Raw genomic sequence first — 17,027 nt, 5'->3', positions numbered from 1 at the left:
AACACCTTTTCCCTCAGAACAGCCTCAATTCGTTGGGGCAAGGACTCTATAAAAGGTGTCGAAAGCGTTCCACAGGGATGCTGACCCATGTTGACTCCAATGCTTCCCACAGTTGTGTCAAGTTTTTGACAAACCGGTGCGCCTGGCACCTACTACCATACCCCGTTCAAAGGCACTTAATATTTTGTCTTGCCCATTCACCCTCTGAATGGCACACCTACACAATCCATGTTGCAATTGTCCCAAGGCTTAAAAATCCGTATTTAACCTGTCTCCTCCCCTTCATCTACACTGATTGAAGTGGATTTAACAAGTGACATCAATAAGGGATCATAGCTTTCACCTGGATTCACCTAGTCAGTCTACGTCATGGAAATAGCAGCTGTTCTTGATGTTTTGTACACTCAGTGTAATTCTGCCAGGTATACCTACTTTGCAGTTAACATTTAATCGTGAAGGTTTTGGGGAAAGTCTTTGTCTACTCAGAAGACAGTTATAGTTATCGCTAACTGGCTACACGAAGTGAACGATAAAGAGAGGCGCACACCACACAGACATACAGAGGCAATATTCCTAGAAATGAATTGGCAGATATTGTGTTACGTTTGGCTTTTAAAGACAATTGTGTCTAACCAGGGGTGGGACAATGTCAATGTGGATTTAATTATATAGTATCTGGGAGCTTGCGGTGTCTGATACTTGTGAGATTTGTTTATGACAGATTGCGGTGGCGCGTGTGAAAAATACATGCACTTTCTGAATTATTTGGCAACCTACTCATACAGTAGGTGGGCTGAGAGCTACTGGTAGCTCACAATCAAACTGTTGGAGACCCCTGCTATCACTACTGTGAGGCAAATCTATTACTTATTAGCGTCGCAAGGCCCCTTTCCACAAGTGGTTGCTATGGCCAATGAATTCACTATTTATTTATTTTTTATTTTTTTTATTTTACCGTTATTTTACCAGGTAAGTTGACTGAGAACACGTTCTCATTTGCAGCAACGACCTGGGGAATAGTTACAGGGGAGAGGAGGGGGATGAATGAGCCAATTGTAAACTATTGGCTTTTCAAGTCTTGTGAAAGTGCAGAACTGTGAATCCATTTGCATTAAGCACAATGAATAAGGCCTACATGACATTAAAACGACAGCTAACGTTGATTGAGCCCATTGCAATGATGTTGTGAATGGAAAAGAGAGCTCATGGTCCGTTTTGTAGATGCACAAGCGCGGGTTGAGAATTTTCACAAAACATTGTGTTGAATATGGTTGGATACGCTCTTAGATGAATATAGTGCAATGTTCTGGTATCAGACTTAAAGGTGCAATCTGTAGCTTCTTCGTCTGCTGTGGCCACGAGACAGGTTGCACCCATTGTTGATGTTTAAACTCATACACTCAAAAAAATCTTTGTTCAATTTAATCCAATCAGTGCACAGAATCCTCACAAAGGCCCTCGTCCTTAGTACTGCCAGGTCAATAAATGACAGGAAACAAACTAAGATGAGCTGTCAAAACAACAATAGCCTATGAATATTAAGAACACACCTACTGGTGTCGTGACACTGTCAATAGTCTGTTACGCCTTAAAACAGCAAAAGCCAAACCTCAAGACCTAGTTCACTGCTTTACCAATACCACCCTTTCCTACAACTGCACATCTCGATCAGTTGCTTCAGAATCCAAACCATTTAGCGAGCAACAGCACAATATCTGGTTCTCCACACTTTCCTTAAAGTATGCATTTGAACATTCCCCGTCATGGATTTACAAGCATTGTATAGGTACGTATAAGTTTTGGGTGGGGGTAGATTCCGAACATTGTTAAATCCATGACTGTGAGTGTGCAAGTGCACACTTTAGGAGTAGTGTGAAGAATCAGGTCGTAGCTAGAGTGAATGTAGTGGTGGTGTAAATACAGCAATACTTTCAGAACTCTGTTTACAATGTGTTAAGAAAAACACCGCAGGGGACTTTTGAAGATGACTTAATACAAAATATCAGCGATAAGAGGGGGATTTTGGTAATGCCAGTGATTCAACACGAGTGGGAAAAGAATAGATTTTGACACTAACATTTAGAGAAACAGTGAGTCACATAGCCCATTCATTTCCACAGCAAAATATTGCTTTCCTTCCCCCACGCTTCCCAAAGAAGTATGGACAGTGATACATGCAGCGAGCGCAACAACAAGAGATCATTTTATTAAACTCCACATACAATCTTCACCAGATCACATTTCTATGCCCTGGCACAGTAGTGAGTATTTGGGTATTTTCATGTTCATATTTAGGACAAAAAAAACATGACCAGTGGCAGAAAAAAGAACAATGTTTTTTTTTCTCTTAAGGGACTGTATTCATAAGATAAGGACATCAACAGACATGTTAACACTAGATCTACTTACAAGCCTTGTGAGACTTTCGTACAGCCTTCAAGTAGCCGTGAAACACACATCCTTTCATATTTCTGTTTGATGGCAAAACTATGGATCCAATTTAACCGGACTCGTGGGGAGCTTGAGCTCAACCGCTGGGCAAACATCTAAATCGATAAAGTCCCTACAACGTCAAACGAGTAAACCCAGTCCTCGGAACGGCGGATCGTTGTCCTGTGCCTTCGCTCCGAACCTCCGGTGGAATTACACTCAGATCAGCATGAATCACGCTTTATTGACAGCTTGTCATTCACAAAGCAGATCCACATGCGAGAAAAAGAGAGAGACAGAGGGAGAAACAGAGAGAAAGAGAAAGAGAGAGAGAGAGAGAGAGATGTCAACAGTAGACAGTAGTGGAGCTGAGGGAAGAGGGAACAGACGGGGCCAAAGCCACAGGAAGCTGCAGACATCTGGGGACTGACACTGGCCCAGATTGCACCTGACCCCCTCATCCACCCAGGCACCATGCTTTTTCTCATTCCAAGCCCAGGAGATTACTGAGGAACTTTTCAAACAGCAGCAGCAAATCATGACCGATTACCACTGGCATTCACCAAGGGATTAGACACAAATACATGGCAGGGGGGGGAATGAACAAGGCTCTCTCTGATATCATCAAATGCCCATGCTGTGGCATTAACAATGGACTGGGATATATAGCAATGAAGGGATCATTTGCCAAAGTAGATTTTTTTTGCGTGCGGAGACTCAGAAACACACCTGATGTACAGTAGAATAGGGATCACTATGATCCACCTGGTTCAAAAACAGGCCGTCAGTGGGAGATAAGAGGAATTACAAGTGCATGACTGTTATTAGTACAATACATTGTATTGCTGTAGTAGCAAGATGACAGCAATGTAGTGTTTTATTCTTTTTTTGTATTCAATCTTTTTCTGTGAGTTGTTGAGCACGTTTGACATTTCTAACAGTCAACTTTTTCTCTGTTTGAAATTTCAGCAGCACCATGCTCTGTCTACCAAGCTATAATAACTATAAATCCCATTCTCAGAGCCAAAATCAATGTTTCTGTCAAGCTTGGAGGCACACCAAACACTTTCCATCCTGTGCATTACCACAGGCCTCAATGTTCCATGACTGCCATGACCTCAAGACAAACCAAACCAAATAGCAGGGTCATATTTACCAGGCACCAAATGGAAGAAAACACACTGAAACAGGGAAGGACTACATGGATTTGTCGAATAAGATACACTTGTTTTTGTTTTCCTTGGTTAAAATGTTTTGCTACAGTGTGCACAAATGAATACGACCCAATATGTGTGAAAACGTAACATAAAAAGGCGTTACAGTTCCTTGTTTCAATCATAGCGGGCAAGAATCAAACTCATCTCTACTAAGCAGTATAGCCTTATGTGCCAGTCTTCAAGATTATCCTACGATACAATGCGATACAAGCCTGACGTATGGCGGGCTTTGCAAAACCTAACTATGCACTCTAGAGAATACCATACGGCAGAGGTTGGACATAGCTACATAAAACTGTTATGTCTTCTATAATACTCCACTTTGTATGACAGTACCTTTAACATTCAACAAATCAGTTTTGTACTATTCTACAGAAGGCTATGTGGCTTAGCTGTGCAGAAGAGGGAACTATTGATCAGTACAGGGGGAGGAAGAGGAAAATAAAAATGAAATGTAAATACTGTAGCGCACATTTGTATGTCTATTAGATTTCTGCTGTACAACCAGTCATTTCATAATTATGTATAGTATTATAATTGCACTATTACATAATGTGGTAATAAAAAAGACGAGGTAAATCTAAATAAACAACAAGCTCCACATCCTCCTGATCACACTGCTGCCCACCAGTTGTTACTTGCACTATGAGTATGTGCAACATTCTATGTACAGTACCAGTCAAAAGTTTGAACACACCTACTCATTCATGGGTTTTTCTTCATTTTCTACATTGTAGAATAATAGTGAAGACCTCAAAACGACGAAATAACACATATGGAATCATGTGGTAACCAAAAAAAGTGTTAAACAAAACATTTTATATTTGCGATCTTTTTAAGTAGACACCCTTTGCCTTGATGACAGCATTGCACACTCTTGGCAAAACATTGAAAAAGTTATCCTTTTAAGATAAAACTAAATTATTCATATGTTCACCAAATAATGGATAAAAACACACGGTTTTGCAATGAAGGTCTACAGTAGCCTCAACAGCACTCTGTACGGTAGCACCATGGTGTAGCCGGAGGACAGCTAGCTTCTGTCCTCTTCTGGGTACATTGACTTCAATACAAAACCTAGGAGGCTCATAGTTCTCACCCCCTTAAATAGACTTAGACAGTAATTCATGACAACTTCCGGAGGACATCCTCCAATCTATCAAAGCTCTTGAAGCATGAACTGATATGTTGTCCACCCAATCAAAGGATCAGAGAATTAATCTAGTACTGAAAGCATAAGTTGCAGCTAGGTAGCACTGCAGTGCATAACATGTGGTGAGTAGTTGACTCAAAGAGAGGGAAAGACAATAGTTGAATAGTTTTGAACAAATTCATTTCTTCCAAAATGAAGGAGAAGCTAGAGAAAGACAAAGACAGAGGTTTCATTATTAAATTTTTCACCTTCACTTTCACTTACTTAGCTAGCAAATGGAGCTAGCTACTTTAGCCTACTCAAACGCCCTGCTCAAACAGAGGGATACTATGTGAGCTAGCTGGCTATGACTATCCAACACAACACTGGAACTCTTCAAAGTCAAGGTAAGCTTTTGGTTTTACAAATGTATTGCCACCGGGTGCACACCGGTGTAACTGCTAAACTGCTTACTGACGGTACACTGTAACATTACTGTATGATTGTAGCAAGTTTACTAATGCATTAGTTCTATTAGCTATGCTGATTATGACGTTACTTTAGCTAATATTGTGACAACGATGTAGGCCGTGTGTAGCGGTTATAATATGGTTTGGCTTGGAAAGTTTTTAGTTTTTTTTGCCTGGTCACATACAGCTGATGTGTTGTGCATTGAAGTCCACAAGCGAAGGGAAAAGGCGAGAGGAGGAGAGTGCATACATTTTATTTATTTAACTAGGCAAGTCAGTTAAGAACAAATTCTTATTTACAATGACGGCCTACCAAAAGGCAAAAGGCCTCCTGCGGGGATGGGGCCTGAGATTAAAAATAAGAAAATAAAAATAAATATAGGACAAAAACACACATCACGAAAAGAGAGACAACACAACACTACATAAAAGAGAGACCTAAGACAACAACATAGCAAGGCAGCAACATGACAACACAGCATGGTAGCAACACAACATGACAACAATATGGTAGTAACAACATGGTAGCAGCACAAAACATGAAACAAACACTATTGGGCACAGATAACAGCACAAAGGGCAAGAAGGTAGAGACAACAATACATCACGCAAAGCAGCCACAACTGTCAGTAAGAGTGTCCATGATTGAGTCTTTGAATGAAGAGAGTTTGAGTGTTTGTTGCAGCTCGTTCCAGTCGTTAGCTGCAGCGAACTGAAAAGACGAGCGACCCAGGGATGTGTGTGCTTTCTGGACCTTTAACAGAATGTGACTGGCAGAATGGGTGTTGTATGTGGAGGATGAGGGCTGCTGTAGATATCTCAGATAGGGAGGAGTGAGGCCTAAAAGGGTTATATAAATAAGTTGATGCGAGAAGGAATGCAATGTGGCTGCTGTGAAAGTGAACTGTGTTTACTCGTGATCAGGGGTGTATTCATTCAGCCGATTCCGTTGAAAAACACTTCTTAAACGGAAGCAAACGGAACGAAACGGGGATAAACATACCTGAATTTGTCCAATGGAAACTCTCGTTTGCAACTGTTGGCCTAATGATTTCACCCTAGATCTGCTAGATGCAGGCAAGAGTGTGCAAGGCCGTCACCTCAAATTTCTCTCTCGACCTGTGTGCACCTACGTTGTAAACTTTCATTCATAGGCTGGGTTGTAGCAACCTCATGATGGGTATAGGGAAAATGTGAGAATCATGTAGTAGCCTAAACCTATCAATGTTACATTGAACTGCGTGAATGGAATATGAATGACAGTCACCCAATATGCTGTAATAGAAATAAGGCCATGCTCATGAATAAATGTGTTATCCCTCATCTTAAAACGGCACGACCACCACTGGGACATACAGTATATGGTATTCTGGGGTGCTGCCATCTTGAATACACCCGTAGAGTAGAGTAGACCACTTGGGTTGTATGGTGTTGACTGGGGTCCAGACTAGACTTCATTCTGTTATTAATCTGTCATTTTTTACTGGGTCATGGGGAAAAAATGTCTACCAATCAGAAGAAAATGCCATGTGTTACTATAGTAATCCCAGACAAGCAGCTTTCTAAGTCAGCCCAGCATTGCTGTCACTCATTTCAACTGATGAGACAATGGCAGCCCACTCAGACCATGTAGTCTCTGAACCCGTTCAAGCAGAAAAGATACACACTTGTTGACCCTGCGAAAATCACCATTGCTCTGTAATAACAACTAACAACCAACATTACTGGTATCTTTTCTGCACAATTTATACAACAGTTTTTTGGAGTGAATCACATTTTTTGTATTTTTTTGTATATCATTAGGATCCCCCATTAGCTGTTGCAAAAGCAGCAGCTACTCTTCCTGGGTTCCACACAAAACATGAAACATGACATAATACAGAACATTAATAGACAAGAACAGCTGAAGTACAGAACTACATATAAAAATGTTTTAAAGACACACGTAGCCTACATATAAATACATACACACAAACTATCTAGGTCAAATAGGGGAGAGGCATTGTGCCGTGAAGTGTTGCTATCTGTTTTAAACCAGGTTTGTTGTTTATTTGAGCAATTTGAGATGGAACGGAATTCCATGCAAAAATGGCTCTATATAACACTGTATGCTTTCTTGAATTTGTTCTGGATTTGGAGACTGTGAAGAGACCCCTGGTGGCATGTCAGGTGGGATAAGTGTGTGTGTGTCAGAGCTGTGTGTAAGTTGACTATGCAAACAATTTGGGATTTTCAACACATTGTTTCTTATAAAAAGAAGTGATGCAGTCAGTCTCTCCTCAACTCTGAGCCAAGAGAGACATAGAGTTTATATCAGCCCTTTGAATGCAATGAAGAGCAAGACGTGCCGCTCTGTTCTGGGCCGCAGCTCAACTTGGTCTTTCCTTCCAGCACTCGACCACACGACTGGACAATAATCAAGTTAAGACAAAACTTAAGCTTGCAGAACATGCTTTTTGGAGTGTGCTGTCATCTCTTTATTACAGACAGACCTCTCCCCATATTTACAACCATTGAATCTATATGTTTTGACCATGACAGTTTGCAATCTAAGGTAACGTCAAGTAATTTAGTCTCCTCAACTAGTTCAACAGCCACACCATTAATTTCCCTAGAACATAGGGAATGATTTGTACCAAATACAATGCTTTTAGTTTTAGAGTTATTCAGGACCAGTTTATCACTGGCCACCCATTCCAAAACACATGCAACAATGTTCAGAGAGCTTTGTTTTGTTTGTTTTGATATTGAAACAAATGCCCGACAAAGTGGCCCGACGCTTTGTGTCCATTGCAGGTCAACGGGCAAGAGAGAGCGGTCAGTATCCTTTTCTGTTTTGGGCTTTAGTCCATCTAGTCTGCAACCCCCACCCCAATGCACTTAAACACACACGCACACATACACTCGCCTGCCTGCTAATGAGGATCAGGCAGGAGGTCACCCCTTGTTTGACCCCTGACCCCTCAATAGAACAAAGAGCACTTCTCACCAATTACTGCACTAATCCTCCCCTCTCTCTCTCTCTCCCTGGCCTGACCTACTCTGAGAGGGACCACACTGCCCAGGTCTATCCCCAAACACTTAACAGTTAGCAGGCTCACTTCCCTCAGAAAGCTCTAACACGGACCACACGTCCACAAATAAGCACACCCACTCAGTCCACTCCAGCCAGACCCTCCAAAATGCACACAAGGTTATGAACTGTCAACCATTGAAGCATGAGACCAACTTGAGCAAGTGCGTTGCACTAGCAACATAACAGCAGCAATCTACTGGTAAGACCCAATGCATGTGGGTGGGGAAAAAAGAGGCTGTTAATGAATGTCAGGAAGTGAATGAGAGTTTTCTCCCCCTACCTAACCATTCTGGTCGGAGCTTGTCAGAGCCCCCCGGTTCAGTTGCCTCAGATCTTAGTAATCCAGCCCGGCACGGTTACACAAGGAGGGGAAGGGAGGGAGGAACGAGGGGGGAGGGCAGGGACTTGTAGGAGTGCTGCCTCTGCGGGTTGAAGCAAGAGAGGCGGGGGCGTTTAATCTGGGATTTGGATGAGTGCAAAGGGCCCTGATAGGACCATCTGAGCGGCTATCAGGCCGTCCCTCTGGGGACCTACATGACACGGCACCGTCTCCACTCCAACTGAAGACCCCGACTCCTAATTCAGCCTTCCTTCCTTGTGGTTGCCAGTTCCCAAAGCAAGGCAATTGAAAGGTCTAGTCTACATGCGCAGTAGAACATTACTGACCTCCTTGCCTAGTAAGGATGTATAACATAGAAAACTATGTAAAGTCTCTATGCTCTCTACTGGCATATTGGAGTCTATGTTGCTGTTATGTGGGAGATAATGGTGGACATACAGTACTGGTGGATACAGTAGCTGGCCTACATGAGTTAGTTCTGGTATTTCCAAATGATGCTGATGCCTGATGAAATGCTTAAATTACATTGCAACACAATATTAAATGCATTTTCACCACAAATTAAACATTCAGGAAAAAATGGAACAGTGAAACAAATGGAGAATATCTTGAAATGATCTAGAAATTTATCAAATCGGATAGAAGATGAAAGCACTGAAATTAAACATGCCAATGATTGCACTCTTTTGAGAATGGCAAGATACAGTGCTTTCGGAAAGTATTCAGACCCCTTGACTTATTCCACATTTTGCTAGGTTACAGCCTTATTCTAAAAAATATTTTTTAAATGTCCTCATAAATCTACACACAATACCCCATAATGTCAAAGCAAAAACAGGTTAAGAAATGTTGGCTAATTTATAAACATGTAAATTTAAAATATTCAGTATTCAGACCCTTTACTCAGTACTTTGTTGACGCATCTTTGGTAGGGATTACAGCCTCAAGTCTTCTTGGGTATGACGCTACAAGATTGGCACACCTGTATTTGGGGAGTTTATCACATTCTTCTCTGCAGATCCTCTCAAGCTCTACCATGTTGGATGGGAGCGTTGCTGCACAAATGTTTTCAGGTCTCTTCAGAGATATTCGATCGGCTTCAAGTCCGGGCTCTGGCTGGGCAACTCAAGGACATTGAGACTTGTCCCGAAGCCACTCCTGCGTTGTCTTGGCTGTGTGCTTAGGGTCGTTGTCCTGTTGGAAGGTGAACCTTTGCCCCATTCTAAGGTCCTGAGCACTCTGGAGCAGGTTTTCATCAAGGACCTCACTGTACTATGTTCCGTTCATCTTTGCCTCAATCCTGACTAGTCTCCCAGTCCCTGCCGCTGAAAAACATCCCCACAGCATGATGCTGCCACCACCATGCTTCACGGTATGGATGGTTCCAGGTTTCCTCCAGACGTGACACTTGGCATTCAGCCCAAGGAGTTCAATCTTGGTTTCATCAGACCAGAGAATCTTGTTTCTCATGGCCTGAGAGTCTTTAGGGGCCTTTTGGCAAACTCCAAGCAGGCTGTCATGTGCCTTTTACTGAGGAGTGGCTTCCTTCTGGCCACTCTACCATAAGGGCCTGATTGGCGGAGTGCTACAGAGATGGTTGTCCTTCTGGAAGGTTCTCCCATCTCCACAGAGGAACTCCAGAGCTCTGTCAGAGTGACCATCGGTTCTTGGTCACCTCCCTGACGAAGGCCCTTCTCCCGATTGCTCAATTTGGCCCGGGCGGCCATCTCTAGGAAGAGTCTTGGTGGTTCCAAACTTCTTCCATTTAAGAATGATGGAGGCCACTGTGTTCTTGGGGACCTTCAATGCTGCAGACATTTTTTGTTACCCTTCCCCAGATCTGTGCCTCGACACAATCCTGTCTCGGAGCTCTACGAACAATTCCTTCAACCTCATGGCTTGGTTTTTCTCTGACATGCACTGTCAACTGTAGGACCTTATATAGACAGGTGTGTGCCTTTCCAAATCATGTCCAATCAATTGAATTTACCACAGGTGAACTCCAATCATGTTATAGAAAAGTCTCAAGGATGATCAACGGAAACAGATTGCACCTGAGCTCAATTTCGAGTCTCATAGCAAAGGGCCTGAATACTTATGTAAATAAGGTATTTCTGTTTTTTATTTTAATATATTTGCAAAAATTCTAAAAACCTGCTTTTGCTATGTCATCATGGGGCATTGTGCGTAGACTGCTGATTATAATTTTTTTGATCCATTTTAGGTTAAGGCTGTAACGTAACAAAATGTGGGAAAAGTCTAGGGGTCTGAATACTTTCCGAAGGCACTGTATATGAATACTTACATTTGAGAGGAATAATCACTATGGAGAATTGCTACTGCATGACATAGTGGATGAATAAAAGTAGACATGACGCTGACAAGGACAAAACCAAACATTTTACATTTGAGCAGCATTCAATGCTCAGCCATGCCATCTACTTCAACCAATAAATAAAGAATATACATTATAATTATAGCTCACACTGAAGTCAAGAAACCAGTAGACTTTCCCCAGAAAGCTCACATCACTAGCAGCCTGTGCCCAGACATGACACCTTGAGGCCAGGCCAGTTTATTAAGAGTTTCCCATTTTAAACCCTGTGCTTAAGCTTGATCCAGTCCCAGGGGTCCTATTCAGTCTGCCATGAAGACGCTAATGGTTAACAAGTTCACCCTCAAGAGCCTGCAGGCTCCTCTATTGCCTTTCATTGGCATTGGTGCATAAAGAGACATTATAAGCATTGTTCTACGAAATTATAAAGGCTAATACATGTTTATAACAAGTTATAAAGCATTATACCTGAATGTTTTAGCTAAAATGTTACAATGGTATTCATACAATAAACCAATGTGATGTGGTATGAGCGGACAGCCCTTCGGAGTACCTTTTCGCTGAAAACCAGAATGGGATTTTTTTTGTCAAACTATGATTTGGTTGGTTGTTGTGTAAGTCTGGGGCAAATGTGTTTGTCCTTTCACTTTTTCTGTATGCAGAGTTGAATGATTAACTGGTAGTATCCATGCTTGCCCCATCTCTCACTGAGAAATCGCTTCGGGAAATAGATCAAATTGTACAGATGTGCGCCACCTAAGTGGAAAATCTTGTTTCTCGTTTTGTTTACCCATTTAGACAACTTGACTTACTGTACTATCAATTACACAAGTTAAAAATACAATTAGAAATATAAAAAGACATGAAGTATGCCCTTTCTGTGGTGTCCTCATGCTACAAGTATCATAGTTATCTCCACAGAACATGACTGCAGGAGTGACTCAGGGCTTTCCAAGAATAGGTTTTCCTTGACAACTACCAGGCGCTTCACTGCCTTGTATTATGCATTGAGCACTGGGAGGGAGAGAGAAAGAGAGCGAGAGAGAGAGAGAAAGAGAAAGAGAAAGAGAGAGAGAGAAAGAGAGAGAGGAGAGAGAAATACAACTGTCATTGAGAGACTTGCATAAAATACGACATACAGAGCGAGAGAGCATGAGGTAGAGCGAGAGAGAAGGGTAGAAGAAGGGAAAGAGAGGACGGGAGAGCAACACAGTCAGAGCCATGGCTCAGCGGGCAAACATAGCACAGAGCAGAGCGCTAGCATGCTTAGACAGACAGGGAAAACAGAGGCCCCACGTGCATCCAGCACGCCAGGCTCTCTATCCTCTTACATAATGTCTCAAGTTCAATACAGCCGTGGCTATTTAAAGTACTGGCTAGGCCTGGTGACAAAAAGGTGATATACTTAGTGCCCCGAATGCTGCATGAAAGCCCCGTTAGGGCTATATCGGTCACAGACAAGCCCTGGGGTGTGGATTTTGGTCATGCTGCTGGTATTTTTAGAACAGCTGATGATCTTGGGGTATTTACAGTACATGCAGTGCAAACCCACCCTCAGCGGATAGATGCCTCACATCACTATGTAGACAGCTAGCGTCTAGAAGCTAGCAGTTAACGTAGCGCTTTCATGTTGCGCATGATAGCCATATAAGTATTTGAGGGATATTATGGACTAACCCCCATCTGTTTTCAGGGGATGGCTAACTAATCTGCCTGATTGTGTGCACTGATATTGAAAATCAGGGGAAAAGAGGGCTTTTGCACTTAATTAAAGGACAATCCATTTAACTTGCATGAGCAAGCTAGCACAGGCTACGCACACACAGTTTTAAGAGAGCGCAAATCATGCTACTCTGGTGACATGGAGTTACAGGTTCAACTATGGCCAGACAAGGAGTGTAGCATTGGTGTTTTAATATAACCGGACCGTTATACATTGTCTGAGAGTGTACATTGTCACGGCCCATGCCTTGATAACCACCATTGCACATTTGTTGAAGCAAACAGGTTGATCAGTCATAATTTAGAAGAAAGCAGGTATGAAAAACTGACAGTTAAAAATAACCATAGAACGCCTAGACTGCTCCCACTTAAAAATGCAACTTTAGCCCCTGGTTGTTAAAATGTATGTTATTCTAGTTCCAATTGGAGCAATATTATGAAGTTAGAAATGTACACATTTAAAGGGATAGTTTTTCATATTTCAAACTTTGTTTCGGGCATTTGTGAGCTGCCCCTTTAAATGGTATTAGGTAGTCATTAGCCAGTAACAGTGACTTCCTTTTTTCTCTGACCTGTTGCCTTTTTTTTAACCACACCCACTCATGTAGAAAGTCGAAAGCTGCATAGAAAAACTGCATAGACTTTGAATCATACAGCTACAAATAACAGAAGAAACACATTTCCAACCAAACCAACCAACGAAATGACAAACTGGCACATACATTTGAGAGTGCTGTGTTCATGCATCAAACAGGTGCTGGAAATGATATCAAAATGTGATAACCTAAATCAAACACAGCAGGAGGGAAGATTAAAGGATTTGATTGCATTGGTAATTATAGCAGCTCTTATCGTGAATTCCTGGCGACAAGAGAAAGGGCTTCACAGAGTGTCGGAAACATGAGTACTGCTAGTGCTAACGAGAACGTCAATTTGGTGCAAAAGAAGGGCGCATATTCGGTGGTATGGCAGTATTTCGGCTACAGGCAAACTGATGTCAACCAAATGCAAGGGTTATGCAAAAAGTGCCTCAGAGTTGTGGCAACAACAAGAGGCAACCTGACACATATATTGAACCATTTGAAGAAGAACCAGCCCTTACTTTATGACAATTGCATGGTGAAAAAAGACAGCAGCAAACACCCTCAGCCATAGCCAGCCACCTGCGTTAAACAGACATTGATTGCCAATGCGTTTTCAAGTGTAACACTCTACGAAAAAACATTGAAATCCCAGAGGCTGTACAGATGTGGAATCATGTCCTTGGCTGTCAGCAAAGATGGCTTCAAGAAGATCACAAACAAGCTGGACAGGAGATTAAAGATTCCATCTCACACATACAGTGCTTTCAGAAAGTATTCGCACCCCTTGACCTTTTCCACATTTTGTTGCGTTACAAGGTGGGATTAAAATGCCCTCAGAACAGCCTCAATTCATTGGGGCATGGACTCTACACGGTGTCGAAAGCGTTCCACAAGGATGCTAGCCTGTGTTGACTCCAATGCTTCCCACAGTTGTGTCAAGTTGGCTGGATGTCCTTTGGGTGGTGGACCATTCTTGATACACACGGGAAACTGTGAAATTTGATTTGAAATCCAGCAGCGTTGCAGTATTTTTTTAAACTGCACTGTCGGTTAGGAGCTCGTAAGTAAGCATTTCACTGTAAGGTCTACACCTGTTGTATTCGGCGCATGTAACTAATAAAACTTGATTTGATTTGATTCTTGACACAAACTGGTGCGCCTGGCATCTACTACCATACCCTGTCTTGCCCATTCACCCTCTGAATGGCGCACACACAAAAGCCATGTCTCAATTGTCTCAAGGCTTAAAAATCCTTCTTTAACCTGTCTCCCCCCTTCATCTACACTGATTGAAGAGGATTTAACAGGTGACATCAATAAGGGATCATAGCTTAACTGGATTCACCTGGACAGTCTATTCAGTGTTACCCAAACTCGGTCCTGGGGACCCCAATGCGTGCACGTTTAGTTTTTTGGCCTAGCACTACACAGCTGTGGGTCTCCAGGACCGAGTTTGAGAAACACTGCTATGTCATGGAAAGAGCATTCAACCTCCTGAGTCAAAGTTAGAAGCACATTTTGCAGCGATTACAGCTTTAAGTCTTTCTGGGTAAGTCTCTAAGAGCTTTGCACCTGTATTGTACAATATTTGCACATTATTCTTTAAATTCTTCAAGCTCTGTCAAGTTGGTTGTAGATCATTGCTATGCAGCCATTTTCAAGTCTTGCCATTGATTTTCGAGCCGATTTAAGTCAAACCTGTAACTCGGCCACTCAGGAACATACAATGTCGTCTTGGTAAGCAACTCCAGTGTATATTTGGCCTTGAGTTTTAGGTTATTGTCCTGTTGAAAGGATTTGTGAATTTGTCTCCCAGTATCTGTTGGAAAGCAGACTGAACCATGTTTTCCGCTAGGATTTTACCTGTGCTTAGCTCTATTCTGTTTCCTTTTATCCCAAAAACTCCATAGTCCTTGCCGATGACAAGCATACACGATGCTTAAAAATATGAAGAGTGGTACTCAGTGATGTGCTGTGTTGGATTTGACCAAAACATAATGCTTTGTTTTCAGGACATAAAGTTAATTTCTTTGCCATATTTTTTGCAGTTTTACTGCAGGGTGCATGTTTTGGAATATTTCTATTCTGTACAGGCTTCCTTCTTTCACTCCGTCAGTTAGGTTAGTATTGTCGTCAATTAGGTTAGTATTGTGGAGTAACTACAATGTTGTTGATCCATCCTCAGTTTTCTCCTATCACAGCCATTGAACTATGTAACTGTTTTAAAGTCACCATTGGCCTCATGTTGAAATCCCTGAGCGGTTTCCTTCCTCTCCGGCAACTGAGTTAGGAAGGACGCCTGTATCTTTGTTGTGACTGGGTGTAACATCCAAAGTGTAATTAATAACTTCACCATGCTCAAAGGGATATTCAATGTCTGCTTTTTTTACCCATCTACCAGTAAGTGCCCTTCTTTGCGAGGCATTGGAAAACCTCCCTGGTCTTTGAGGTTAACTCTCTGTTTGAAATTCACTGCTCAACTGAGGGGCTTACAGATCATTTTATTTGTGGGTTACAAAATCATGTTAAACACTATTATTGCACACAGAGTGAGTCCATGCAATTTATTATGTGACTTGTTAAGCACATTTTTACTCCTGAACTTATTCAGGCTTTCCATAACAGAGGAGTTGAATACTTATTGACTCAAGACATTTCAGCTTTTCATTTTTTATTAATTAGTAAAAAAAAAAAACACACAAAAAACATAAAGCATAATTCCACTTTGACATTGAGTATTGTGTGTAGGTCAGTGACACACAACCTCAAATTTAATCAATCTAAAATTCAGGCTGTAACACAACAAAATGTGGAAAAAGTCCAGCGGTGAGAATACTTTCTAAAGACATTTCTCCCAGAATGTCATCCCAACACTGTATAACTAAATTAAGCGAGAAGTTGAAACTCACACGTTGATTATTACCTTTGGTCTAGTAGAACAACCAAGCCCTACATTAGTTTGAAAGTACACTTTATGGATGAGAAGTTTCAACTGAATTGTTGGTGCTTGCAAACACCATAGGCTACTTCACTGGAGATGACATGGGAGAACACAACAGTCTGAGGTTGAGAGACGCTTTAGCAGCCTGGGGCCTGAATGCGGAGCAGCAAGTGTGAATAACGATAACGCTGCAAATGTGGGCCAGACTGGACCAGACTCCAATGTTTTGAACACAGGCTGCACCTTTGCAATTGGTAGGCTACGTGTTACATGTTAAGGCACTTTGACTTACATTTTTATTATAATAATTCCATCTGCAGCCTATGGTGCCAGACTAAATAATTAACCTAATTAATTAATAACATTAATAACCTAAGTGCTGCTCTTATAGCACACGATATTTTGATGATCGAGTTAAAAATGTATGTTTGTTTCGTTAATATGCAGGTGTAATAATCCTATCTATTAGCATATGTTGTTTCAATTGGTTTTGTATTCAGTTAGCACAGTATCTATTCATTCATATGATCTCATTTTAGCAGCGACGTTATCTAACCTGTCACTTGTCTGATGGAATAACCAGGTTTTCCCCAAGTGCTTGAAAATCTCAATTCATAATCGCAATTGCAATATCTGGCCATATTATCGCAATTAGATATTTTGTCCAAATCGTGCAGCCATACGATCTCGATTAAGAAAGCAAAACCAAGCTTTTTTTAAGCTCCATCTCTGACTCTGCTGGTGATCCTTAAAAAAACAGTAAACGCACTGAAGCATCTG

At 41.7% G+C, this 17,027-nt stretch overlaps 1 protein-coding gene across 6 annotated transcripts in view; it reads right to left on the bottom strand.

Moving 5' to 3' along the window:
• The window catches only part of LOC139557164 (tyrosine-protein phosphatase non-receptor type 11-like), a 63,282-nt gene that overhangs the window by 39,381 nt on the left and 6,874 nt on the right, over positions 1–17,027 (bottom strand). For 2 of the 6 annotated variants that reach the window (XM_071371606.1, XM_071371607.1), the window contains exon 1: positions 2,410–2,708. The exons of 2 other annotated variants lie outside the window; for them this stretch is intronic. In XM_071371606.1, coding sequence (XP_071227707.1) covers positions 2,410–2,546 — 137 coding nt within the window. In that variant the 5' untranslated portion in view covers positions 2,547–2,708. Of the gene's footprint in view, positions 1–2,409; positions 2,717–8,605; positions 8,745–17,027 lie in introns of those variants that run through there. 2 more of the 6 variants (XR_011671345.1, XM_071371609.1) reach the window with 2 other exon arrangements.

The sequence above is a fragment of the Salvelinus alpinus genome, chromosome 28 (assembly GCF_045679555.1).
Source record: "Salvelinus alpinus chromosome 28, SLU_Salpinus.1, whole genome shotgun sequence".
NCBI classification, from domain to species: Eukaryota; Metazoa; Chordata; class Actinopteri; order Salmoniformes; family Salmonidae; genus Salvelinus; species Salvelinus alpinus.
The sequence above is the reverse complement of the archived record's forward strand: the minus strand, read 5'-3'. Positions and strand labels throughout refer to the sequence as shown.